The sequence below is a fragment of the Bombus affinis genome, chromosome 2, assembly GCF_024516045.1.
Source record: "Bombus affinis isolate iyBomAffi1 chromosome 2, iyBomAffi1.2, whole genome shotgun sequence".
NCBI classification, from domain to species: domain Eukaryota; kingdom Metazoa; phylum Arthropoda; class Insecta; order Hymenoptera; family Apidae; genus Bombus; species Bombus affinis.
In genome coordinates, this window is record NC_066345.1 from 11,934,123 (window position 1) to 11,961,391 (window position 27,269).

The 27,269-nt window shown below is 31.6% G+C and overlaps 5 protein-coding genes and 1 long non-coding RNA gene across 19 annotated transcripts in view; 3 read left to right on the forward strand and 3 right to left on the reverse strand.

Moving 5' to 3' along the window:
- Positions 1–450: 450 nt before the first annotated feature.
- On the forward strand, positions 451–6,323 carry LOC126927646 (uncharacterized). Of its 3 annotated transcripts, none has more exons than XM_050743691.1 (13): positions 451–607; positions 1,578–1,781; positions 1,852–2,036; positions 2,107–2,180; positions 2,309–2,489; positions 2,672–2,763; positions 2,835–2,925; positions 2,998–3,172; positions 3,242–3,409; positions 3,520–3,821; positions 4,129–4,456; positions 4,517–4,618; positions 4,688–6,323. In XM_050743691.1, the coding sequence occupies exons 2-13, from the start codon at positions 1,667–1,669 to the stop codon at positions 4,990–4,992; spliced, it is 2,118 nt and encodes a 705-aa protein (XP_050599648.1). In that variant the 5' UTR covers positions 451–607; positions 1,578–1,666; the 3' UTR covers positions 4,993–6,323. The 3 variants fall into 3 exon arrangements, with proteins under 3 accessions (XP_050599648.1, XP_050599656.1, XP_050599642.1); XM_050743699.1 differs by having other exon boundaries at positions 486–758; positions 4,715–6,323; XM_050743685.1 differs by having other exon boundaries at positions 496–758.
- A 451-nt stretch (positions 6,324–6,774) lies between these two features.
- On the reverse strand, positions 6,775–19,496 carry LOC126927572 (uncharacterized). 7 transcript variants are annotated; one of them, XM_050743645.1, is made up of 11 exons: positions 19,348–19,496; positions 18,222–18,605; positions 11,170–17,715; positions 10,417–11,067; positions 9,345–9,674; positions 8,763–9,273; positions 8,509–8,690; positions 8,276–8,423; positions 7,995–8,201; positions 7,454–7,569; positions 6,775–7,209 (listed from the first exon to the last, which is right to left on the reverse strand). In XM_050743645.1, exons 2-11 carry the CDS (start codon positions 18,226–18,228, stop codon positions 7,094–7,096), a joined length of 8,814 nt encoding a protein of 2,937 aa, XP_050599602.1. In that variant the 5' UTR covers positions 18,229–18,605; positions 19,348–19,496; the 3' UTR covers positions 6,775–7,093. The 7 variants fall into 7 exon arrangements, with proteins under 7 accessions (XP_050599602.1, XP_050599590.1, XP_050599594.1 ...); XM_050743633.1 differs by lacking the exon at positions 19,348–19,496 and adding an exon at positions 18,995–19,303; XM_050743637.1 differs by lacking the exon at positions 19,348–19,496 and having other exon boundaries at positions 18,222–18,344; positions 18,440–18,931.
- On the forward strand, positions 17,682–18,900 carry LOC126927660 (uncharacterized). Its single transcript, XR_007715760.1, has 2 exons — positions 17,682–17,829; positions 17,898–18,900. It is a non-coding gene; the product is annotated as an uncharacterized LOC126927660 (long non-coding RNA).
- Positions 19,497–19,682: 186 nt separating the features above from the next.
- Positions 19,683–22,745, reverse strand: LOC126927637 (ESF1 homolog). The gene is made up of 8 exons (XM_050743680.1): positions 22,585–22,745; positions 21,778–22,481; positions 21,507–21,682; positions 21,334–21,441; positions 21,062–21,262; positions 20,771–20,993; positions 19,941–20,698; positions 19,683–19,858 (listed from the first exon to the last, which is right to left on the reverse strand). Exons 2-8 carry the CDS (start codon positions 22,478–22,480, stop codon positions 19,754–19,756), a joined length of 2,274 nt encoding a protein of 757 aa, XP_050599637.1. The 5' UTR covers position 22,481; positions 22,585–22,745; the 3' UTR covers positions 19,683–19,753.
- Positions 22,746–22,991: 246 nt separating this feature from the next.
- LOC126927656 (uncharacterized) lies at positions 22,992–25,326 on the forward strand. Its single transcript, XM_050743711.1, has 5 exons — positions 22,992–23,530; positions 23,603–23,783; positions 23,855–24,296; positions 24,369–24,595; positions 24,670–25,326. Exons 1-5 carry the CDS (start codon positions 23,422–23,424, stop codon positions 24,749–24,751), a joined length of 1,041 nt encoding a protein of 346 aa, XP_050599668.1. The 5' UTR covers positions 22,992–23,421; the 3' UTR covers positions 24,752–25,326.
- Positions 25,324–27,269, reverse strand: part of LOC126927606 (putative uncharacterized protein DDB_G0271606) — a 105,866-nt gene continuing 103,920 nt past the window's right edge. For all 6 annotated transcript variants that reach the window (XM_050743679.1, XM_050743662.1, XM_050743661.1 and 3 more), the window contains 2 exons: positions 27,015–27,214; positions 25,324–26,853 (listed from right to left, as the gene is read on the reverse strand). In XM_050743679.1, coding sequence (XP_050599636.1) covers positions 26,818–26,853; positions 27,015–27,214 — 236 coding nt within the window. In that variant the 3' untranslated portion in view covers positions 25,324–26,817. The remainder of the gene's footprint in view (positions 26,854–27,014; positions 27,215–27,269) is intronic.

The window sequence follows — 27,269 nt, forward strand, 5'->3', positions numbered from 1 at the left end:
ATGGTAATAAACAAATGACTTGAAGTTATGTAATTTGAGAAAGCATGAATTTGAAAACTATTTCAACCCAATTTTATTACAGTATACATTTGATATTTGATGCTATATATTTCATCTTTGCAACAAATCGTATTCTTATTTTATGATGTAAATGGATGTATAAAAAATTATAAGTAGATACATACAAAAAGGAAAGAATTACGATTAAATTACAATTTGGTTTAAGTTATATCACAATCAGTAAATTATAGCATAGAAGCAGATTGAAATAACGAGACATCGATATACTTTATACATTGATGATGTCACGAGGTATAGTGGCACGAATTATGTCTGAGAATTTTTCGTAGACTATATCAATTTTTGTAACAAATCCGCCAAATTGTAAATATTAACTTGTGATAATAGTAAATGTAACGTATATTAAGGACGAATACAGAAAGTAAATTGTTTAATAATTGATATAAATAATCATAGAATTAAAATAAGTCATAACCTCAATTCTACGGTTTATGTTGAAAGTTTTATCACTAAGAGGCGCCACTATCAAGCAATCGCAGTCTCTGATAGACTTTGCCGTGTAAGGAACTTTCATCGCCAATTTAATGTAAATATTACATTTGTTGAGAATTTAGAGTTTATTTTAGCATACATAAGTTCGAAATTATTGTTTGCGTTCCCCGTGCAATTCATTGCTGGGCGTCATTCCGTAATATTTCTCGTTTAGCCGAGATCGGCAATAACCAAAAAATCTCTCCGTAGGTATTCTTTTTTTCCTTAATAATAGCTGATTTTTTCCTTAACATCTCATTAATGTTAGATATTTTATTTCACATCAAATTCTATAACCCTTCTTAAAAGAATCTAGGTTTTGTCTACATTTTTTCGGATTATGTGACGTTTACTGTTTAGAATAGTACAGTGATTAATTTTTGTTCACCAGCCAATTGTTACACATATTAATAAGTTAAATTGAATATCTGATATCCTTTTTGTACTTCTCCCCTACGGTATTTTATTCATTAAGATAGTACATACCTTTTTCTCTATTGAAAACATGTTAGAATTAAGAAAAGAAAAAAAGAACTTTCCTGAATATATTCTTAAATATTTATTGAAAAGTAATAATGCTTATTGTATTATTTATATATTAGACCATTCAAGATAAACATCTGTGTACGTACATTGTAAATTTAATTTTGGCTTAATATATATTTGCAAGTAGTATATATACATATGTAATCTAAAATATGTTACAAGCTCCTATCATTATGTTGTTTGTAGTTTAGATATTTTCTTACCCTCAGTAGTAAGTATTTGTTAATCTATATTTAAATAGTTTGTCCTCATATAAATGTTGCAAATAAAGGAATGATTTTTTATAAATATTTGGGTTATTAAGCTATTTTTTTCTGTATCTGTTTATGGATTTATACATACATATAGATATACATAGTATCTAAAAAACCATTTGTAATCTTATTTGTCTACTGTAATAAAAAATTATTTCTACATTTGACATGTCAATATGATAAGATTATCATTATCATTGGATTTTTTTTATTGCTTTATTACAGATGTTTGTCTGAAACAATATATTGAGATTTAACTTTACTCTAAGCTCTTGGTAAGCTTTTTTGAGAGATTCTAGTGTAAATTAAACAAAATGAGGGTTGTTGCACTAGTCAGTGGTGGTAAAGACTCATGCTTTAATATGATGCAATGTATAGCTGCAGGCCATGATATTGTGGCCCTAGCTAATTTATATCCTGTTGGAAAAGGTAAATAAATAAGATAAAATCTTTCAATCTATTTAAATATATTATAACTAATGAAACAATTGATTTATAGATGAACTAGATTCATTTATGTTTCAAACTGTTGGATATCAAGGTGTTGAATACATTGCAGAAGCTATAGGTTTACCAATGTATCGTGAACCAACCTTTGGTAGATCAAAAATGCAAGAAAAGTATTATTATCCAACAGAAAATGATGAAGTTGAAGATCTCTTTAGGTTGTTAAGTAAAGTGAAGGTAAGATATAAAAAATACATTATAGGATAATTTTGTTAGTTTAATTATTTTAACTTCGTTGACTCCTTAGGAAAAAGAGAATATAGAAGCTGTTTCATCAGGAGCTATTCTGAGTGATTATCAACGAATTCGTGTGGAAAATGTGTAATTATTTAATGCAGATTTTTAAATGTCTAATTCTTATGTAAAAGTTTATGAAACAGAAAATAAAAATTTTATTTTTTAATTTGATAAAGTCAAAAATATCCAATATATTGAAAGTTTATTTTCAGATGTAGTCGTTTAGGACTTGTTTCTCTATCATATCTATGGAGAAGAGACCAAGATGAATTGTTAAAAGAAATGATAGAAAGTTCTGTAAATGCAGTTATAATTAAGGTGGCAGCTTTAGGCCTTGAACCAAGGCATTTGGGTAAATCACTTTCTGAAATGCAATCCCATCTTGCCAAAATAGTAAGTAAAATGTCTTAATGATTAATTTAATACAAAAGATATTCCTTTGATTTCATTTTATATTGGAAGTATTCCAAATATAAATAGCTCATATAAAAAAAGTATATGCAAAGAAAACTTATTGAAATTGTAAACGAGTAGATATATATATGTTATGTTAATAGCTATATGTTTACTTATAGAAAGAAAAATATGGTGTTAACATATGTGGAGAGGGAGGAGAATATGAAACCTTTATATTAGATTGCCCCTTATTTAGTAGAAGTATTGTAATGTAAGTTCTCAAATTTATTATCAACATGAATGTAAAAGGAGTACATATATGTACTTTTTATTTTATTCTAGAGATGAATATGAAAGTGTAGTTCACTCAAATGATAACATAGCACCCGTCGGATATATAAACTTTAAAAAAATTCATGTACAAGAAAAAAATGTAAGTTGAAATATTTTATATTTTTATGAATCTCTGAATAAACCCATAAATAACCAAGAAAAACTTTTTCAGGATGGTCTAGAAGGATTAACGTTACAAGAAAGATTAAAAAATGTTCCTATTAAAACCCCATCTGATTACATTACAGAAATAGTTGGACCAGAATTACACGACGGCTGTAATTTATCGGAAGATGAAAACGATGAACATGATTGTACAGACAATAATCTAAGAACTTCGAATTCTGGTAAATTTTAATCGATCAGATTATCTTGTTTATCACATAATAAATTGATTCAATTTACAACAATAATAGGTCAATTTAACCCACCGAGTCCTATGGAAATTTTATATGAGGAAGAAGACTATCCTGATGTGCCAGTAGTAAACAGAAATCAAACCGGCTGGTTCTGGTTTGGCGGTATCGCTGGTAAACATCCGGATGCTAAATCTGCGATGCGAGAAGCATTGGAAAAATTAAGCAGTAGGTAAACTTTAAGTTTTTTAAATCATCTTTTAGTTAATTTTTTTTTCGTGTAATATCGTATTTTGGATTTGATGTAGATTGATAAAACACACGTATCGACTGTCTAGGTCTAGTCAAAAAGGAAAACCTTCAAATATCGGACATCGTTGCCGTAACGTTATATATAAAAGATATGTCGAATTACATATCTATAAACGAGGTTTATATCTCATGTTTGAACAAAACAAATCCACCAGTTCGTGTATGTGTGGAATGTCCGTTAAATATACATGTTGTACTTGATGCTATAGCCTATAAAGAAACTCAAGACTGTGGTGATAAGAAAATTCACAAACGACATACAATGCATGTTCAGAGCATAAGTCACTGGGCACCTGCAAACATTGGTCCTTATTCTCAAGCTGTTCGTGTGAGTGTACTACCGTTACAAACCAATTTGCGTGCGCGTCTCTGTGTGTATATGTAGACAAAATGTGTGTATGTGCGCATTCATACGCGCACGCACACACATCTGGTTTACAAAAGAAACATAACAGTGAGGTAAACAAAATAAAATTTTTTAGAATGAAAATAAGAAATTGAACATTTAATAAGTAATATAAAAAACATTTAAATGACACTTACTAATAATTCTGAATCTATTTTAATCAGTATATATATAAAAAAAATAACTATGTCATTTTTCACAACAGAAATTTTAATTGTTTATTTGATAGGTGGGTGATATTATCTCAGTTGCTGGCCAAATACCACTGGTGCCTGGTAGTATGACTATTCTGGACTTAAATATTAAACGGCAATGTCGTTTAACGTTGAGGCATATAGATCGTATTGTTAAAGCTATGGACTCGAATACACAACTCAGGGATATTGTGCAAGGTATTTGTTTTTTGACTCATTCTAGTTATATACCAGATGCACGAAAGGAATGGGAGAAGCGAACAAATAATGCTATTGTGGATTACATCGTTGTACCGAATCTTCCACGTGGTGCTCAGGTTGAATGGTGCGTTTGGGCTCATAGAGATAATAATAGATTTGAATGTAAGTATATAAAGGACTAATCTTTATTAAGCAATATTTTTAAAACTCATCTTTTTACAGATGAAGAGACTGGTAAATGCGTAGGCAATTTCAAAGTGGCAATAAGGCGTAGATGGAATTACGAAAATAACGTTTCAGCAATTGTGTGTTATATGTCCACTGGTACATATTTTTGTTTGAATATTTTTACAACATTTCGTAAACAAATAAAAAGTATTCTATCCTAATTAGGTTCGTCCAATTCAACTGGTAATTTAGCCGCGGAGACGAATTTATCTTCTACAGAGTTAACTGTAAACGAACTAACAGAAGCACTCGAATATGTATTGTGTAAACTTACAAAAGGATCCCAAACTGTAAATCCGACATGCAATCTACGCATCTTCTACAAAGTCGGCAGTTCGCCAGGACCGAATTTTATTCAGGACATTCTTTCTAAATTTTCTACACGAAATTTAGTCACTACTATTATACCGGCAACGCACTTACATAATTTCAGTACATTTTTGTCTATATGTGGTATTAGACACGAGTAAAGCCTAACAATAGTTTTTACGTTGTCAATTATTTACATTAACATTATTGTCTCGTATAAACATTGCAAAGATTTTATTTGCCGTTTAAATTATTTCGATCAATAGATATATGAACCAAGAACAAATTGATTTTGATAAGAATATGAAAATAATTAACGGCTATGTGGAAAGTCGACCACGATTGTAAAACTTTATATATTCTAAAGGATAATTACTTAGCAGTATCAGTGCTCGAATGTAAACGTTATTTTTCACCTTTTCTACTGATTGCTTGTTGGGTTTGCTCAGAATTCACTTGACATCTGTCAATAGTGTATTTATATTCGGCTAGTCAACGAGACGTTAGTGATTTTAAGTCATTTTGTCTCGTTAGTATAAGTGTTCTACATAATGTAAAACACGTTATGCCATCTCATAACGTGTGCTGTATGCTATGCCTCGTTTTTGCTCAAGTTATTTTCTATTTTTCACAATTTCACGATACGTGCGGAGTGTTAAGTGTGTGATTTTATGGAAGAATTTGAAAGCGTGCACAGTCATTTTTATAGTAGCGCTCAAAGTAAACTCAATATAAAAAATGTATCAGACATACTAGGAGAAACTATACATTCTAACATCAGATATGAAAAAACCTAGTTTATGCCCTCTCTAATTTTAGCCAAAAAGATTTAAAAAAGGAGAAAAAAGAAAAAAAAGGAGACTGGAACGATACGCGGAAATTTAAAACACGCACTTCTCAACGATTATCCTCTTTCACTTTTGAAATGCTGCCGATGTTGTTCCGCTATCATTTAGACTTTATATTGAACGGCAGGAATATAGCTTTGCAAAAAAGATGTAACAAAATATTTCTTTCGTAAAAAAGGTATTGTTTAAATCCTCGGTAGTTTCTGCAAAATTGATCTAATTTTTTAAAGATACATCTTGTACAAAAACGATGTGCTATACATATATTAAAATATTTTTGACAGTATAATATTCATGCAACGATATGCCAAAGTTTGTATTTTACAATTTGGACATTGTTTAATCGATTTTTGTCATCTTATTTTCTTGTACATATTATTAAATAATCTAAAACATTTTTGCAATGTATTATAAAATGTAATTAGTTTCGAAAACGACAATTGGTTATCAATTACATGTGAATATCAGGGAAAGATAAAATTCTGATACGAGGAACATGAAATATACTGTTCACGACGTGGATACTGCGTTACTATAAATATGTAAAAAGATATTTGCAAGGCATACAACTCTCGCAACAAAATACTATTCCGAGGATTATATTGCAAAGAAAAATAAAGAAAGTGATATATATTTTTAAGAAATTGCTATTTTGTTTCATATTTTATTATACTCCCTTTTTTGCCTTCAATATACATATGCCTTAATTCTCAGTGCTTTTTTAGAAAACATACTAATAAATTATAAAATTGTTAAGTTTCTTATAAATTAAAATTAATTCTATAAGTTATTATTGAACTTGCGTGTATGCATGTAACAAATGTAAATATTTAAAAAAACAGCACACTATGTACATTTAAAAAGAAATGTTAAAAATTATTAGAATATTTATATAATTCTATGAAGCAGTCTTCTCCCATAATTATTTCTTATCATGATACGTCATTTCTATTTATAAGTAATGAAAAAAAAAGATAAATTATAAACACAATTCATATATAACAAAAAAATTGGCTTCTCGATTCATTTTGCAGCAATATCTTCATAAAGGAAAATTCATATCTAAAAATAAAAGGATAAAAATTATAAAGAAAATTAGAAACCTTAAGATTTTTACTAAACATTAACATTTAAAGAGAGATTTCTTTATATTCTAAGTTTTATATGCATTTAGGTTATACCCATTACTGTATAACAAAACGTTAATTTTTCAAATTCAGCATAATCATACAATTATGTACAATGGTATTTCATTCACTCACAAAATTCGTACGAAACATTTCATGATAAATCAATTACATACTTAAGTTTTCACAATGTATTCATTGTCCACATAAATAAAAACTTTTATCGTTTATGCGCGTGATTCACATTTTATACACTTCTCGAGCTAAAATAAAAATTTTGTTTTTATTTACGTTCTCAATGTTCTCGATATTAGTGATTTCACCATTTGCTGACGATTTGGTGCACAGAAATCACATAGATAATTTTTCCTGTCTAGTGGCATTCCCTTGGTCTCCACGCAACCTGTAAGAAAATATTAATAACACTAATGATAACAACTTCTGTGCACTATGCACATATATTAATATATGTATCTACATCACCAAATAATTTTTCGTATTTAATATTTCATTATACCTGAAACCTCTCATACATATTTCAAATGTTTACATTACTTTTAAAGACAATTACATTTGATGAGACATGCAAACGCAACAACATGCAATGAAAAGTATATAGCGGAATTATATGGAATTTGTGTCAATACCTAAGTGCAGATATTTGTCACATGCGCTGCAATGCACTAGATTCACTTCCAGGTCAAGTCTTGGGGCAGTATGACAGCGACTGCAGTGCGGGCAATAGCGACCCTTTCGCCATAGCCTTGTTATTGCATAAAGATCATAGGGTTAGTGAACTTGGATGAGGGTCTATTATAATGTCAGAATTTAGCATAATTAATAAAAACCTGAACCTTAGACGATTTTTTGTTATCTCAGTCATGCACGGATAAGTTAAATACAAATGAATGTATATTATTAACATTTATGAATGTTACCAATTAAGCAAATAATTGTATTATATTCAACTTTCGTAATCCAAGGATTCAGATATGATAAAACTGAACACTAAACATTAGTTCAAAAATTTCTATAACAAAGGAGTTTTGTGTGAATTATGGAAATCGTGAAGCAGTAACGAAGCCCCGTGAAAACTTGAAGACTAACATTTAGTATGTGTGTTTTGAATCACATCTTCACTCATACATTACACCACAAGATGAAGGAACAAGAATTAGTATTACTTACTTCGAGCATGGAACGCACAGCGTAGAAACATAAACGCGAGTATTCTTGTCACCCTTCTTATATTCATGCTGCCACTGAGCGACACTATTTCTATCAGAATTTATACCACCAGGTTCTCTTGAGCCACAATTCACACAGACAGCACATTCTTGGCAATGCCATCTTCCTTGCGGTACTCGTCGGAGACCAACACAATAAATATGATACCTGAATAGTATTAAATATTACATAAATATATATTATCATATATTTTATTTTTTTAATAAAACAGAACAACATACCCTCTATCGCACATATCACAAAACAGCATTTTATCTTCGTCTGCAGGATCATGGCACTGAGCGCAAGTTTTACAATCTGTGCATTGCCATGCATATGATTGGATATGAGGAACCATGTCTAATGTTAAATCTATACACGATGGATGGACTGCAATAAAAATATTATGATTTATATTGTAAAATAATAAAGAATATACCAGTAAACGATAATGGATTAATAATAAAGTAATTACCATGTCCATTACATGTACCACATTGAATTAATACTTCATTTTTACTATGTTTATTTAAGGTTTTCAAACACATCTTGCACTTTAATTTTATTTCATCTTTTCGATTTGTTATTTCCATATCTACGTCATCCATTGTAGATTGCGAGCCTTCGGTATCTTGCGTTCCCTCGCTAGAAGACGAACTACATAAAAAAAAACCAGCTGTTTTTTCACGAAATATTAAAATACTAATTGTTTAAAATGATGGGATATACCTTGAATCATCTGAAGATGAATCACTATCGGTATCACTTTGAGATCCTTCTGATTGGCTATCAAATTTACGTTCATTTGGCCTCATGGGACCATAAAGAACAGTATTTAGAGGATAATACCGTAACTCAGCTGGTGTGTATTCGCGGTAATAATCTGTATATTGCCCTGGTATCAATGCAACAGGATAGTGACCAATTCTGCGTTCCGACTCAACTTCCTGTTGTTTCTTTGGCACATGGATTGTGAAAGTTTGTAAGTCTAAGCTGCATTTCCTATTTTCTCGTCGAGCTTTATTTAAGCTAATATTCCAAGATAATGCAGACTGAACTGCCATTTCTGCTAGATCAATTCTATTTTTTTCTGCATTTGCAGCTGCTGTTAATTCTTTCTGTTTTTTGGAATGTTCTTTTACTTGCTTTTCACGCATATGCTTGCGATATTCTTCATACTGATCTGGGAAATCACTACACATTACATCTAATACTTCTGAACTGCATATAGCAGTTAGACCTATGTTAATGTTAAAAGGAGAATACATTAGTAAACAAATACAATTTACATGTACGTAGTGAGTGACTTACCCATATCACACATTGCCTCGCTAACCAAACCATTTTCTCTCAAATAATTCCTTTCTTCCATATCCACAACTCTTCTCTTCAAATCTGGGTATTTTCTTTTAAAAGATTTTACACCAAGATATTGAGATATTTGTTCTTGTATCATAAAGGTTTCACCTTTACGGTCAAGTGGCCATTCATACTCAGCAATTTTATCGACTGTAAATGGTCCTTCGTCTGGATCAAAATTAATTTCCATTCTTCGATTCTTGACCTTTACTTTTTCTGATTCTGTAGTTGCAGTACTAAGTACACTTCCTTGAGACTCCTCATTTACTATGGTATCAGAGGCTATAGTAATTATTATTACTGTATTATATGTACTATTGTGTAATTTGAATTATAGAATAACAATTATGGAAAAAAAGATACTGAATAAAATAATTATGTGCTTTATACTGAAACTAAGATAAATGGAACTTAAAAAAAATGTCAGCTTATTCACAGTTAAAATTAACTTTCAATATCAATGTTATTAAATCCTCCAAGATAGAAATATTTTTAAAAATTGATAGATTAAATATAAGTAATAGATAAAACTCTAATCATCATGATTTAAAAATTCTGTTTTGAAATAACAGTACTTTTTATGCTTGATTGAAATACATCTATTTCACATTTAGGTACTTGAGAGATGTTAGGACACAAGAAAAAGATCTATTTATAGATACCTTGCTTGGAGGTCTACCAATGCATTTATCTTTTAATTTAGTTTAGTCATATGATGACTATGGGTTATATATGCTCCTCATGGCTATCAGTTAATATGCTTTTTACCTTAGTAATTTATTTTCAAAATATAATAAAAAACATATCTCATGTAGGACATATAATTAGTTTATAATGAATATTAATATAAATAAATAAAGTAAAATAAAGCTATTACTGTTATTTATCTATATTGCGAATTTATAATAATTAATATAAGTGTAAAATATGTAAATAAATGTAACATAATAATTATTGTGTTATTTATACAATTGATAAGCAATATAAATGATGTAGTAATTTGTAAAAAGCACAAAGATCATACCTGGTGCAGAAATATTTCTGGCTGGAGTTTGAGATCTGGAACCCGATTCTGCACTCATTCTTGTTTCCTCATCTATCACTTGTACCATAGACATATTCTCATGCTTTGTAGCATTTTCTGTTCGTTTCGATGCTGGTGTTAACCAATTTGGATGTCCAGGTGGTACTAACATGTCCTTGTTTTCCAATTTTGCATTTTCCATTGGTTTATCCGATCTATTATCAGAATCTAATTTCGTTGCAGTCTTTTGCATTCTTTCAGGAACGATGTCAGCCAACTTTTTATCCTTAACGTCATTCGATATGGGTTTAGGTAATCGCATCTCCGGTGTTTTGCTTGTTTCCGATTGCATACCCGTGGAGTCTGGAAGCGTGTTATTAACTATATTTGCACTTTTTACTCCGCCATTCTTTTGTCCCATAATCTTCTTGTTGACTTTACCCGAAGAATTAACAAGTTTGGAATCCATTACTGGTTGTTTAAGAGCTTTATACAATTCTGGTGACTTTCCGAAAGATTCTTGTTGCAACCCAGAATCATCTATTGTTATTACAGCCGTAGTAGACGCTTCTATCGCGTTTAGATCTTGTTCGATTCTAGGCTTCTTCATTATCTGAGGATCTACAGTATCCAATTTTCGCTTTCCTCGACCTAATGAATTAGAAACGAAAAAGAAGAAACAAAGAAAAGTAGTAGGTAAAATATGAAAAAGAATATTATAATATTTGCATATAAAAAGTTTAAGATACAAACCTCGCCCTCTACCTCTTCTAGGAGGTGCGTAACTTTTCTGGCTTCTGCAGGTTCTCTTAGGTCTCTCATTCTCTCTGGATTGTGGAAAATGAGGTACTTGTGGTTGTTGCATCTGTTGTGCATCGTCTAAAGGCAAAGGATCCCTAGATATTAACAAATGAGGTGGAGGATGAGTAATTCCTTGTGGTAATGGATTCCTTCTGGGTCTACCTCTTTTCTTGGGCACCTTAACTTCTGGTATTCTATTCGTAGATACCTCTTCTATTATGACAACATCCTGGCTTGAGTTTGAGTTCTCATTTACTATTATCAATTCTGAACGGTGTTCTATAATTTCACAGTCGGAATTCAGCGGGGAACCGGATACGTTTTTCGATAAAATATCCTTCAATTTCTCATTCATAGAAGCATCAGTCGATTTTTGAGGTCTCACTTGAGTAATACTGATTTCTTGATTTATCACATTCATCTGTTGAAGACTGATTGCACTGTTTTTTGGATCGAACAAGAACTGCTTCTGTTCCCTAGACGTTACAGGCTGAATAGTAACCTCAGGTAAAATTTGAGTAAGCTGAGTTTCCAGCTTAGATTTTTTTGATTCGATCGGAGCGATGGTGATATCCTTCCGCTTTGGAGACATTTCAATCACATTCTCTAATTTCTTTCCCTGCATTTGTACCGGCTCAATAGTCAGTTCTGAACGATTGCTTTGTAAAATAGTCGAATTACCACTTTTAAGAATCTTTAGTGCAGGTTCTTTGTGTCCGATTTGTCCAGGCTCTTTGTACCTTTGTGCAAAATTTTGAGGCGGATCGACAGCTTCTTTGGACTTGTATACTTCCGCTTGATTATCACAAGCCACTATCGTTGGATGACCTGTTTTAGATAGTTTAATTTTCATTTCCAAAGATGATTCAGCATCTCGACGTCTTTGTTCTCTATCCTTCTTTTCTGGATCTACTATAGAGGCGTCTCCGGTTTTTAACAACTTTATTTTCATACCTAAAGAAGCATCAGTGGTTTTAGAATGTTCTGCCTCGATTGTTCGTATCGTTTTATTTGCATCTTCAGACGTATCAGTTTGTATGATAGAAGCGTCGCCACTTTTAGATAGTTTGATCTTCATGCCAAGAGGTGACTCTGTTCTCTTGGGGCTTTCTTCTAGTTGTTCTTGCTTTTCTAAAGAAACTATGGATGCGTCACCAAACTTAGAAAGCTTGATCTTCATACCAAGAGGCGAGTCAATTTTTGGCAAAGTTTCATGTATAGTTTCCACTGATTGCTCTTCTTTCGAGACCTCAATATGCGATGACTCCAATGATTTCGATGCATCTTGAACTGTATCCATTTTATCTTTAATTTCGTCCAATACTTCTGAATGAACGATCGATGCATCGCCAGTTTTAGACAATTTGATCTTCATTCCAAGCGGTGATTCCGTCCGTTTGGGAATATCTGGAATTTCTAGTTTGTCTTTTACTTCTTCAGAGTTTTCTACCGATATTATAGAAGCTCCGCCACCCTTCGTTTTTGCTAGCTTAATTTTCATTCCAATTGGGGATTCGGTTCTCTTTGGAATTTCTGGTGATAACTCTAATTTATCTTTCATTTTGTTGGTATCTTTATTTTCTTCTGGCAAATCCGGAGAAACGATCGAAGCGTCCCCACTTTTAGATAACTTGATTTTCATTCCTATAGGAGAGTCAGTTCTCTTAGGAGAGCCATAACATGATTCGAGCTTCTCCTTTGGTTTTATTTGCACATTATCTTTATATTCTTCCAAAAAATCTTGTCTCTCGGATTGTATTATCGAGGCGTCTCCAGTCTTTGAAAGCTTAATTTTCATTCCAATTGGAGATTCCGTTCTCTTTGGGCTTTCCTGAACCATATCTAGTTTATCTTTATGCTTTATCTGCATTTCTTTTGCATCTTGTTGCACTATAGACGCATCACCACTTTTTGATAACTTGATTTTCATTCCAATCGGTGATTCTGTTCGCACAGTTTCTTCGAATTTGTGTTTACTTTCTTTACAATCATCGATCGACTCGTATTTCTCAGCGGAAACTATAGATGGATCCCCGGATTTTGAAAATTTAATCTTCATACCAAGAGGGGACAACGATGATGATCCTTCTGAATACCACTGTCCAACTTCTTCGATGTTCTCATTGGATATTATAGAAGGATGACCTCCTTTAGATAATTTCAATTTTATTTTCCCTAGTTTTTGACCTGGACTATCTTCAGGATTTGGCGAGTTAGTCGCAGATCTGATCTTCGGACTTTTAGGTGATCTTGGTTCGCCACAATCAGTGATTGCAGACTTTGCTATCTTTAAAATGATTCGTGGAGATCCTACATTTTCGAAATCGTGTTTTTCGGGATCCTTTCGTGGTGTGTCAACTATCTTCGATTCTGATTTATCGGACATCTTCGGCGATTCCAACATCTTTTGATAGGCAATTAATTTTGCATCCTTTTGAATCAAGAGGCTATCTTTAGAGATGTTCGGAGATATCGATACTTTTGCCACATCTGTAGTAGGAATTTCTATCTTGGGTGGTTCCCTTAGACGTTCTTCTAAAATCGAAACTTTTGGTATAGATTCGGATGTCTTTAAAACGTTGGGTGAAACATGTGGTAATGTTATCACTGCGTCAGATACTTTATTACTTTCTAAGTTTCGTAATTGCTGTATTTCAATGTTCTCCAAAGGTGTTACGCCAAATTTAGTCTCAGATAGTGTTATCTTCCCTTCGATTATACCTTCATTTATTGTCTCTTTATCATCATCTATCTCAAACTTGTCTTGTAAAGCATCAATTTTAATTTGCTCGGCAAGTTTTCTCTCGCTTTCAAGTTTCGCAGCTTCCGAGATAATTTCCGCCTCAGAAATAGAAATCGAATCCGTCGTAATGTTCTGTAGTTCCACTTCTAATTCTGACGTATTTTCGCATATATCTTCATTAGGTACAAACAAAGATGATGCATCAGCTTGTTTGGATATATCATCTACGACACTTTCCATCATTTTAGGAGATAATACCAAAGGAGAATCCATTGCTTGTTCTTCAGACTCTTGCAAAAATTTAACAGCTGATTCAAGCTCAGATATTTCAGAACTAGGTTGAGATGTTTCTATGGCAGACCGAGCATCATCTAAATTTTCATCATGATCCACGTTACGCAGCAAGATATCTGAAGGCAAATCTAATTCAATGTCACTTGATCTTTCCATATTTGGGAAATCTGCAATATTATCTTTCATATTAGTAACTAAATTTTCTTCTGCTAAATTATCCTCTGTTAGATTATCCTCTGTTAGATTAGCTTCTGCTGGATTATCTTCTGTTACAATTGCTTCAGAAAGTCCTGCATTCTTTCTATTCTCAGAAAGATCCTCTTCAATATCATTTTTAACAATTCCTGATTGTGATTCTGTTTCTTCAAGATCACCTATGGATTCCAATGGAGCTTCTTCAAAGTCTATGTCCAAATTAGTACCTTCTCTTAAATCCTTTTGCAAATTCTCAAAATTGTTATCTTTGTTATCTTGAACAATGTTATGCAACAGGATATCTGAGGTTAATTGTGTTTCAATATCATTTGGTCTTTCCACATTTGATAAATCTACACCATTAACATCCATATCAATAACTAAATTTTCTTGGATTTTTGTTATAATTTCTTCAGAGAGTTCTACACCTTTCCTATTCTCATGTTCTTCTTCATCAGCATTCTTCACTACTTCTGGTTGTAGTTCAGTTACAATTTCTCCAGGAAGTTCTATGTGCTTTCTATTCTCAGATTCCTCTTCAACATCAATTTTGGTTATGGCTGGCTGTAATTCTGTTTCTTCAAGATCACCTACAGATTCCAGCGGAGCTCTTTCAAAATCCATGCCCAATTCATTTTCTGTCAAATTAGTACCCCCTTTTAAAACTTTTTGCAAGTCCCCAATATCTTCTTTCCCGTAACAATCCATATTATGCAACAAGATATTTGAAGTATCAATATTACTTGCCTTTTCTACATTTGCCAAATTTACAGTATTATTATCCATATTAATAACTAAATTTTCTTGATCTTCTGTCACAATTTTTTCAGGAAGTTTCGCAGGAAGTTCTACAGGAAGTTCTTTTCTATTCTCAGACTCTTCTTCTATATCACATTTCATTATTTTTGGCTGTGATTCAGTTACAATTTTTTCAGTAAATTCCATTTTCTTTTTATTCTCACACTCTTCTTCAACACTACTTTTCATTATTTCTGGCTGTGATTCAATTATAATTTCTTCAGTAAGTTCCATATTGTTTTTATTCTCAGGTTCTTCTTCAATATTATCTTTAGCTATATTTATCTGTGTTTCTGTTTCCTCAATATTGCTTTTATTTATTTTTATCTTTGATTCTGTTTCTTCAATATCAACTTTAATTATTTCTGTCCGTGATTCTGTTTCCTCAGCAGTGCTTTTAGATATTTCTGCTTGTGATTCTGTTTCTTCAACATTACCTCCAACTATTTTTGCTTGTAATTCTGTTTCTTCAACATTATCTTCAGCTCTTTCTGTCTGTGATTCTGTTTCTTCTACATTACCTTCAACTATTTTTACTTGTGATTCTGTTTCTTCAGCATTATCTTTAGCTATTTCTGTTTGTGATTCTGTTTCTTCAACATCACTTTCAGGCATTTTTACTTGTGATTCTATTTCTTTAACATCACTGTTAGCTATTTCTGCCTGTAATTTTATTTCTTCGAGATCACTTTCAGCTATTTCTGCCTGTGGTTCTGTTTCTTTAACATCACCTTTAGTTATTTCTGCCTGTGATTCTATTTCTTCAAGATCACTTTTAGCTATTTCTGTCTGTGATTCTATTTCTTCAAGATCACCTACAGATTCCAGGTGTGCTTCCTCAAATTCGATATCCAATTCAGTTTCTGTTAAATCAGTATGTACTTTTAAGTCTTTCTGTATATCTCCTACATTTTCAGCTTTGTCATTATGATCCATGTTATGCAGCAAGATATCTGAAGCTAATTCTAATTCAATATCACTCGCTGTTTCCATATTTGCTGCATTTACAGTATTATCATCCATATTAATAACTAAATTTTCTTGATCTTCCGCTACAATTTCTTCAGAAAATCCTGCATTTTTAATATTTTCAGACTCTTCGTCAACATCATTTTTATCTATTTCTGGCTGTGATTCTATGTCTTCAAGATCACCTACGGACTCTAATTGAGCTTCTTCAAAATCTATGTCCAATTCATTTTCTTCTAGATCCGTAACTTGCTTTAGATCTTTTTGTAAATCTTCAACATTTTCATCCTTATCTATAGACTCAACAATTATACTTCCATCAATTTTCAATATATCACTAGCTGGAGAATTTTTAACTTTATCATCAACAACTTCAATTGTATTGGATTTCTTTGTAGTTTCTAATGGTAAATCATTTCTATCTGTTAAACAACTACTGATCACCTGTGTTATATAATCAGAAGTTTGTGCCATATCAGAAATGGGATCTGACTGTTCTAACAAAAGACTCATGTCTACAACCTTTGATAATTGGTCTGATTTCTGAAGTTCCTCTTCAGCTTTTGTTGCTTTCAATGAGGAATCTTCTCCCTCTGGTATTAAATCTAAACCTAATAGTCCTTCTAGGGAATCTATGTGTTCTGAGATTGAATCCTCCATATCCTTATTCATGATATCTTCTGAATCCTGTGGTAATTTTTCAGTCAATTCTTCAATTTCAGTTTCTGCTAATGGAATATTTCCAGATTGTTGAAGAACCTCTTCTATTTCATTTGCTGCAACAGCTTCCGTGCTTAAAATATTTTTGAAATCAGTTGCATTTCTTACATCATCTAGGATACTTGTAACAATATCCTGTGTACTTTGGCACTGTTCTTCAGAAAATATATCCTCTACTTTACTAGCAGTTTCTAAAATATCTTTCAAATTATCTTTATTGCTATCGCACTTTAAATTATCTTCCAATTGTTGCTTGTTAGAGAGCTCCTCATTCTTATTTAACTCTAGATCTTCTGCATCAGCTATCTTTACAACTTTTTCTGTATCCATTTCAACATCACTTGTTGTTTCCACATTTGCTGAATGTGCATTATCACCCATATTAATGATAAAATTTTTTTCATTTTCTATTAAAGTTTCTTTAGGAAGTTTTGCATACTTTCTAGTTTCAGGCTCTTCTTTATCATCACTTTTGATTATTTCCAACTGTGATTTAGTTATAATTTCAGGTTGTGATTCATTTATAATCTCTTCGTAAAACGCACTACTCTGTTGATTTTCAGGTTCATCTGCGACATCATTTTTAATTATTTCTAGCTGTGACTCTTTTACAATTTCTTCAGTTGAATTCTCCTTTTTATTTTCAGGATCCACTTCTATATCACTTTTCATTATTTCTGACTGTGATTCAGTTTCTTCAAGTTTTAAAGTTAAATTTACTTCTTCTTCCATACTTTCATCTTTTGTATCCTCTGCAGCTACTACAACTTCAGCATGATCTAATGTTAAAAATACAGGTTTATTGATAAATAATTAGTTAAAATTTAAACCGTCATAAAAAATGTAAATTCAACAAACACAGATTGTAACACCACGTATTATCTCATATTAAGGTACCTATTATCTTTCGTTATATATATTTTGATCGAATGTAAAATATTTGTTTATTATTATTTCGTAGTAAATAGTGAATAAACATGGATTATATATATAAAACAGAACTATGGGTAATTCGTAAAATTATAGGTTAGGTTAGGAGTGAATAACATTCTCTACAAGACAATAGCGTTCTCGGCACTAGTTCGCGCCCTCGATTTGTAAAAATCGATATGAGGTCACGGTAAGAGGAAATTTTTGTTATATATATATGTAGACTAAATGGAAACAAATAAAACTTAAAATCGTGGTAAGTAAAAAATACTTAGTACAATGATAGCTATCATACCAACGAATCAAAATTGGATATCGAAAAGTTCTAAATAACAAAGTTTTTGTTAGAACTCACCGAACATTGTGCTCACATGGACCAGCACGGTAGAGTATTGAAACAGCGATCGAAAATTTAACTGTGTTTAAGCACAATTAAATGACTTGTCATCATAGCTCCTGTAAGCATATTTAACGTACTCTGTGTCGAATATTTAAAAAATATTTAATAATGTTCAGGTGAGCCTATTCTAAAGATAAAACGAAAGAAACGAAGAAGAACTAAGAAGGACTTACCTGGCCGTTATTGACCGAAAGTTATAATGCAGAAACCCTAAGCATCATGGATATTAATGATATCATTGGTAGAGATTCTACTTTAGAAAGTGAAATTACGACTCTTTCTCGGATAATCATAGAATCAAAGACGGATGCAAATCAATAAACCATAACACAGAAAAATCTGAAATGTAAGAGAAAGATGTGATCAGAACCAAAGAAAAGTTCCTATAGCTGAGAAAAATAATCCTAATGACATAAAATCGTTTTAAAAAATCTGAGAATGATTGTTACGTCAAAGAAATAGAGAAATGGTAGAATGAAATATTAATGTGGAGTAATCAAGCAGAAACAACTCTCAGTTCAATAATGAAAATATGTTACAAGGAAATGTGTAATTCTAGAAACAAAAAATTGTGAATCTAATGTATTATATGTAATAATATATAAATAAGCTTTATGACTATTATTGTATCAAAGACATTGAAATTTCTTGTCGCATCCCAAGACCCTTCAAAGACAGTAAAATAAAAAAATTTCGATTGAGTTTCTCTTCTCCTACGAGAATCGTACCTTTCATATGATGACTAGTTTTGTCAAAGCGTGGGAGCTCGACCGATTTTGCGTTGTGAATATGCATGAAAAGTTGCGCAATTTTAAACAACCTAGTCTACACCGGTGATTGGTGTCATAGTTTCGAATTCTGGCGGGTAACCCAATTTACACTTGTGAAGTATCGAGAATCGCAAGAGATATAAGCGTCACGAGACGTGACACCTCCCCCCTTAAAGTTTGAAGCACAATCGTATACAACGCGTACATATATATACCACCGTGTATTGAAATCTCACACGGCGATTCATAGGGCTACTATTCTGCAGAAATTTCATAGACTATAAACATAGATCATAATTGCTATATCTTACTTTACAGAAATTTCACAGCTTATGGTGGTTCGTCCGCACTATCGATATTATTAGTATATATTTTTACACTGCTTAAAAATTCAGTCTATGGTCGCTGCAGTGGGGAGAGACGAAGGCGAGTGCCATAGGAGTGGGGTTGGACATCCGTAGGAGAAGGGAAACTCAACCAACAGTTTTTTAGTTTTTATTTTTGTCGCGTCATGGCTTATTGACTTTCGCTTTTTTAAATATTTTATAGCATCATATTTTATGCAAAATAGATTAATATATGAGGTATAGAAGGTCTGCATAAATTATCAGAAATACACATTTGAATTAGTAAAATTCAATATAACTGAATTTACAAATTTGTATATGTATTTACAAACGTTTTATTAAAAACATATGACATTATACATAAAAGGAATTATTTTATAGGCCTTGAAATATTTTTAGCATTTTTCTTCACTGATTTAATTAATGACTGCAATTCTGTATTAGAGTTCAGTTTTGATTCTTTAACAGGTATTTCCTAAAATATTTAAAAAAGCAAGAATTAGTACATGTAATATATATAAGTAGACTGAGAATACATATAAATAAGTTTTACTCACTTCATTAAACTCGTTATCAGCTCTTCTTTTCAATTTTTCTTTAATTAAAGCTTCAGTACCTTTAGTCTTCCTGTAATGTGGGTCTGCTGGGTCGATATTGAAATGATGCGATGTGAACAACGCATTGAATCTTGCATCTTGTACATTTACTTCAAAGTTATCTTCTACTATTTGGTCTTGTCTATTTTTCTTCTTACTCAATCGTTTTTGTTTAGACTTTGTCATTGTGGCATTTTCTTCGATTTTCTTCATATTGAAATGTTGTTTGTCATCTTCATTTTCATCCATTAATAAAAGTTCTAATTCAGCTTTACGTTTCTTTTCATCTTCGCTATCTGATGAAGCAAGACTATCATTTTCTATACTGTTTTTCTTTTTATAAGATAATTTATTATTTCCAATTTCATTATCTGAATCAAGCATTTCTGAACCTTCTGAGTCCAATGTATCTTTATTTACATTTTTATGTTTCTTCCGTTCCTCTCGTTTAGCTTTTTTCTTCTCTTTCCGTTTTTCTAAATATTGCTCAAATGGCGTGAGGTTTTGATCTTTCTTTAATCTTTCTTGTACCAGTTTCTCAGCTTTCTCCTTTGTACCCAAACCCCAAGTAAATTCTAGCTCAACGTCCTTTTTCTGTTTGGCTTCTTCTTTCTCTTCTATCTCTTTTAATAAAGCTTTATACTTCTCAACTGGATCGATATTCTTTTCCGCTTCCGAGTCGCTTTTATCCTCTTGAGATTCTTTTTGTTCCTCTTTTTCTTTTGTAATAAAAAAGATGTTAATGAAATAATAGAAATACGAAATCCTGAGTGATAAAAAAGATATAGTACCTGATTCATTGTCACTTGACTCAGTTGCTAAATAACCTTGCAAGTCGTTTTCATTAATTTCATTCAGTTTTCCAGAACTCAGTTTTTGTGCAATCTCAGTTCTCTCAGGGTTTGTTTCATCCCAGGTTAACTGTACCTTAGCTTGTTGCAAAGCTGTAGTTATGAATTGTCTTGGTTGATACTTTGTAAGCTCCGGCAATTTATCACATACCTCTCTAGGAGTCTTAAAATAAGTATCTAAGATCATATACAGTGAATACATTTTACATACATTAGGATTAAGTAACATACCTGGTCAAATTTCATATCATCTGGTATGAATCTAAGATCCAATTTTGTTGCTGTAGATTCATATTCTATACCATCGCATTCAGTGTAAATTTTGTTTGCTGTTTCAGCAGAATCAAAATCAACGACAGCATAATAATATTTTAATCTATTTAGTTGATATTGTCTTAATTTTTCCATGTGATATGCTGACCCTTCCTCGTCCTGGAAAATTATATTCTAAGTCTATATACAATTTCACTTGTATTTCTAAAAAGAAAAGCATGAATTCATACATCACTTCCATTTTCGTTTTCCTTTTCCTTATTTATCTCTGTTAATTCTTTTGGACCTTTAATTTCTTCCTCTTTCATCCGCTGTAGTCCAAATTCTGATGGATAAATCTGAAATTATTTAACTATAAAAATGTTGAAAATATTTATTTTATCTGTTAATTAATTATATTTACAGTAACTGAGCAAATAAAGCCACCAGGAGGCAAGAAAGAGTTAAATAAAACCATTAAATCTACAGCACGTATCCTATCCCAGTCCATATTACAAGCTGCCAATCTATGTGTAATTTCATCTGTTGTTTCAGCTTCTTTGTCTAATTCACCCCAATCATGTTCAATATCTTGTTCATCTAATTGTAACACAAATGGTTATTAAATGTCATATACATACATACATACATACATATATATATATATAAAATTAGAATCATTTAATATATGTTACCAGAAATCTCAGAATTTTCTTCATCAGAAGAACTGTCTGTCATCAAAATTCCTTCACCTCTAGCATAATTCACAGTTAAATCTTTTAACTTTTCTTTGATTTTATCTGTAAGCTTTTCAGATTTATGTTTGCTTCTAATATTCAATTGCCTTTTACTTTCTTCCAAATCTATTTCTAAGTTTCTTGTATCTGTTGCCTCATCTATATCTGATTTAGATTCAGAGTCAAATTCTATGTTACTCTGTTTCTCACAATTTACATCATTTTCTTTTTTTGGTTTAAGTCTAAGTAACTCCCCATTACTTGAAAAACAATTATTATTTGTTGAATCAGTATCTGCATTTTTATTTGCATCATCTTCTGAATCACTTTTTTTTGATCGAAGAACTTCATTCTTTTTATTTTTTGTCTTTTTAAGCTTCTTAGGTTTCTTTTCTTCTTGTTTAGGTTTTTCAAGTTCTTTTTCTCTATCTTCTTCTTCACTGCTAGATAAATCATAATATTTTCTAAGATTTTCAACCGATGTCTGATTTACAGGTCTACCACGTTTGTCAATGGTATATTGAACTGTAAATTTTTTATCCTTAAACATACTTTGAAATCTTTTATCTATTTTAACTTTCCTTTCTGCTTTTGGGATCCTTTTAAATTTAGGATCCCTTGCAATATGAGCAAATCGGTTATCATTTAATAATTCATCCATGCTAGAGAAAAGATGCTAAATTACTTTTTATTCTGATAAAGTATATAAGTCTATGTATAACTATTGTATAATGTTCATTGTAAATAACCTCATTTTATACTTACTTTATTATTTCTTATAAGAACTTGTGACTGAAAAATACTTAATACTACTACTAAATTTTAAATAAAGTACTTAAAGTTATCTTAAAGTTTAAAATTAATAATTATATAATATAAAATTAATAATTTGCCAGACAATGTTCTACTCTCACGTGCTACTAAAATATTATATTTTAGCATAACCTTATCTACTCTTAAAGTGTCAAGTTCTATTATGTTGATTCTAATTGGTTAATTGTTAGTTCTATTGGAAATTATTTAATAAATTTGTTTCAGATATATATAATAATAGTAAACAACGAATAGGCGATTTCGTAAAAAATTGAAGATTATTTTGTAAATAATCGATTATTTCATGAAAAAATATATGGAAATAAATATAAAAATTATATTTGATTTAAAATTAAAAACTTTCACAGATCATAAAATAATTGTCATACATGCCTAGTCTATAAGACGTGCATTTTTTTTTAAGTCAATTTTATTCAAGTAGTGTAATAGAATTCAGTAGAAAGTTACATTGGAATAAACCAACTAGATTCATTCCCGCCATTTTCCGGTCTTGTTTGTTACAAGTTATAACTCTGTTTGACGCATTATCGTGATCGTTTTTTCTAAATATTTTGTGTTCTTTGTGATCTTACGTGTATTTTTTATCAATTTATAGATAATAATTTCATCAGATTATCAATAAACCATGTGAAATAGTTAAATATTCCGTTCTTATCAGAAAATAAGGTTGACATTTCGTGTTCTACATTTAAGTAATAATTTCTCAAGGAAAACATATATCAGTTAATTATATCTTCGAATGAATAATTCTCTGTTATATTGAAAGAAATGAATACTCCAACAACCAGAGATTTCTTGCGGAGAACAGATGGAACGCGTAGGAGATCTGCTCGCCAAGCCTTAGCGGTGATTCCTGTCAATAATTCCGCTTCACCTGGTGCGTTCCTTACATTTTTCACGTCATCTTATCTTTTGTTTACTTCTTTTAATTTCAATTTACGTGTTTTAGGAGAAGCAAATTCTACCGAAGTTAATGCAATGGATAATTTTTTAAACAGTCGACACGGCACTGACTCTTGGAGTCCTGCACCTAGCCCAGATGAGATGGTAATCCAAAAACGAGGACGTCGTCGTAGAACTATAGTTTGGTCCCCTGATCTTGATACTTGTAAAAGAAACAGCCTTTTTAGGTAAAGATTTTTCGTTCCCAATTACTTCTGTCATAAGTCAATTAGGCAAAAATATATTGAATTTGTTGTAGCTCAAATTCTAAAGATCGCACACCGGTGAAGAGTCCGTCAAAATCAAGTATGGTATTGAGAAGTACACCTAGAAAAAGGCTTACTCTTGGTGATGTCAATGAATCTCAGTTTACAACACCAGATAAGAAGAAAAAGCCACAGATCTCTTTGGATGTTAATAATTCATCGAAATATTTTAATGGCAATTTATTAAATGGTTTAAGAGGTCTTAGTCATAATCAGTTAGTTCACATGATCATGGATTTGGTTTCCACGCAAGAGGATGGTCTGTTACATGAGAATGAAAAAATAAGAAATGTTTTGTTAAAAAAGATGCCAATGGCTGATATACAACCACTAATCGACATATTAAATACTTTAAAGCAAAATATTCAAATTAGCATCATGCTATCTAATAGGGATGATTTATCTGACATTCACATTTATTTAGATAACTTTCAGGTGTGCAGTGATTTCATTACATTCTTATATATTTTTTAAACTTGTTATTAACGCTATATCCAATTTGTACAGAAAACTATTATAGATCAGGGGAAAAGGCTTGTAGAATCACAGCACTGGGTATCAGTTATGCAATATGTTTATGCAGCATGGAATATTACAAAGCAACTATACGAAGAGAAAAATCAAAGCCTGTGTAATTTGACCCATAAATGTTTTAAAAATTTGACACACTTTTGTTCTCAAGCTCTAAAAAGAGGAAACTTCACGAGTACTATATTGGATATATTTACTGATAGGTACTGATAAAAAATTTTGGATTTTGTATTATCAGCATAAAAGATATTACCTTGTTTTATGGAATTGTTCACAGGCTCGATGCGATGGTTGTAGATTATGAGGATTTAAAAGTTTGTTTACAGTTGATAAACGAAGTAAAAAACAATGAAACTTAAATGCTTTCTCTACGTCAACATAAAGTATGCCATATTACAAATACAATTACTTTTATATACATATATATTTTTAATATATGCATAAATTTTAATTCTAATCGTGATGTAAAGACTTTAACGAGTCTTGATAGTTGTTAAATTAACTATATTTTTTTTACGATTTCTTTTTATAATATCACATAATGAGATTCATATAGAACGGTATTAAAATAGTAATGTTAATAGTATTTAAGATAATCAAATGATATTTTTATATTACGTTTGTATTAATTGTTCGAGATACTTGACATTTTATAAACTTTTCAACTATAATTAATGTTATACGAACTAGGAACATTGCTTAAAAATGATATTACGTTATCAGTGCAAGGTAACTTATTTCAGGTGTGTATACCGTTAGTGTCGTTTGTTATTTATGATTTACTTATGATAGACATCTTCTTTTAAGGTATTTTAACATTATTTTAATATATTTCATGTGTATTTTGTCAAAAATACTTAAGGACGATACTTATTTCATTGGTACAATTTCTCGTCTGTATCTTTTCATGACAATAAACATACATCTAAACTGATTTTTATTAAAAACAATTTATTCGTCATAATATATCATGCATTCTTACATAATATATCCATTATTACTTCTGAAAGGCACATACTTCATTTACGGGTGTATGATGTGGCGTAGTGTGTGTGTGCGCGCGCGCGCGTTTGTGTGTGTGTGAGTGTGTAAATATCAGAAACATCCTAAGAAGCGTGTAAAATTTCTTTTCACATACCTGTACACTCTTTTAGACAGTATAACGATGCTCAGAATCTTTCTGATCGAGCCGTTTGAATTTTTCCTAGACGATAATCAATTATACATGTGTCTAGTCAAGTGTTAAGTCGATTACTCAGAAATTCGCACTGATGAATACAACTCAAAACGACAAAAAAGTCGTGTACCATTATCGAGATCCTTTTGATCTCTCTCGTGCTCATAAGCGCAAATTTTCTTTCTTACAACGGATCATTTAGAAGTGCATATTGGCAAGATTACATTATACACCATTCTTAGGAACATTTTCGAAATCCGAATTTGCCTCGATCGGATTTGGAAAATTTCACCAGACGAATAAAAACGTAACAATGAGCGCAACAATATAATCTGACTTCATCTAAATAAAAACATTTAGTTGAAACAAATCAAACGCGTTTTAAATTTGTCTACGCTGTTCACGTAGAACGTTTCGCATAATATGGGTAAAATAAAAGTTGCCTCTCTGATAAGGTTGAAAGATCATTCAAAAAGTTTCGTGACTCTGCTTCGACCAGTTTCGGAAAGCATAGAAAATAGAAACGATCAAGTTTAAAAGGCAAATTATTATCGTTTGTTGTTACATCAAGTTAATTAAAATTGTTTTTGAAGTAATAGGAAGAAGATTTGCGTTTATCTTGTGTCAGAGATAAATGAAGTTGCATTAATTTCTAATTTGATATTTTTAAAACTTTCTGAAACTTTCTGAGTGATCTTAATTGACGGATATTAAAACGAAAACGTTCCATCTCTGAACTATGCGGTTGACAGGCTAAAAGCGGAATCACGGGTAATGAGATTGAAATTTTCTTTTGTACTTTTTCGCTGAAGGAACTGACTAACAGTTATAATAATCAAAATTAAATTGACCTCGTGGTTATCTTTTCCCTTACAAAAAGGAAATAAACAAGAGTGTAAAAAGTAAGTGCAATTAAACTTTGCGCGTATACAAGATCCATCGTTCTTCCGTTTTTCTTAATTACATCCTAACTGTTCGTTAATGTTACGCGATTCACCCATGATCCGGGCTTGTTAGCAATGTTCTTCGCTTCGTTTTACAAAAGAGAAAAAGAAACATAAAAAAAAAAAAAACTATATAGAACGTTCTGCTGTTCGCTTTGTTCAGATGACAATGGGACGCGATTAAATTAAGATAACGATCCGTAATGCGACGATGCAACTATGATACTTAACGAGATAAAGCTGCGAATCGAATACTGTGGTAATGAATCATCGGATATTACGAGTTCGCCGGCTGAGACGCGCTTCAGTCCACCTTTGCCGGTTGCACTCTTGGATACAGCTAGAAGAATGAATAAAATAGGTCATAAAACAGGTACAAGTTATCAAGGAGGGATCTAGGATATTTTCAGGATGTTTCAAGCTTGAATTTCTATCTTTTTTCTTTTTAAATTATCGTTGATCGTTGTGGCTTCTCTCTTCGTAAATAGTTCAACAACTTACGCCAAGTAAATTCCGAGGTACGTAGCCTTCCTTGTGTCCCAGTTTGCTCCACCACCATTCCCTCTCGTTGTCGTCGCCCTTTCGGAGTACAACTAGGGAATCGCCGTTCTTCAGTGTAAGCTCGTCGCTGTGTTGTGCCTCGTAATCGAACACTGCGTACACTTGCCCGTTGTTCATTATTCCGAGTTTCTCTTGGACACCTGCAGTGAGTTATAAAACTTGTTGCAATTGCTCATCAAGATTCAAGAAACATTC